At 63.0% G+C, this 535-nt stretch overlaps 1 protein-coding gene across 1 annotated transcript in view; it reads left to right on the top strand.

The window, feature by feature from the left end:
- The window catches only part of LOC104626249 (AP-1 complex subunit beta-1), a 14,450-nt gene that overhangs the window by 9,309 nt on the left and 4,606 nt on the right, over positions 1-535 (top strand). The window contains exon 9 of the mRNA XM_010294122.1: positions 399-514. Within this exon, the coding sequence (XP_010292424.1) occupies positions 399-514 (116 nt within the window). The remainder of the gene's footprint in view (positions 1-398; positions 515-535) is intronic.

The raw sequence follows: 535 nt of genomic DNA, 5'->3' as shown, positions 1-535 counted from the left end.
AGTGAAGCCAGCCTCTCCCGGGGGGATTTATTACCACGGCATTTGCCGTTTTTTCGCCGCTAACGCTGAGCAGCGTGGCTCTGCAGAGCCAAAAAAAAGGCGAGGTGCGAGATGCTGCGCTCCTGCACCCCACGGCCTGAAATGCGTCCCGTGGGAGCAGGGAGCGAGCAGCGTGGGGAGAGAGGAGGGTCTGGGAGGGTACAAGGGGGATGAGGAGGAGCCAAACCTGGATTAAAGGGGCAGGAAGGGGAGACTGCGCTCCTGCGTGCCCCGTTCTGGTCTGGGTTAGGTTTGGGGGAGGTACGGAGGGGGCGAGGCGGCGAGGAGGGGGTGTGGGAAGGGCAGCGGAGGCTGCGGGGGGGGGATGTAAGAGCTGACTGACCGAGTCCCTCCGACAGCAATCGGCCGAGCGCTGTGTCAGCACCCTGCTCGACCTCATCCAGACCAAAGTCAACTACGTGGTGCAGGAGGCCATTGTCGTCATCAAGGACATCTTCCGCAAGTACCCCAACAAGTGCGTGGCGGCCGTCCCCCA

This window comes from Phaethon lepturus, unplaced genomic scaffold (assembly GCF_000687285.1).
Source record: "Phaethon lepturus isolate BGI_N335 unplaced genomic scaffold, ASM68728v1 scaffold34219, whole genome shotgun sequence".
Classification (NCBI taxonomy): Eukaryota; Metazoa; Chordata; class Aves; order Phaethontiformes; family Phaethontidae; genus Phaethon; species Phaethon lepturus.
The sequence above is the reverse complement of the archived record's forward strand: the minus strand, read 5'-3'. Positions and strand labels throughout refer to the sequence as shown.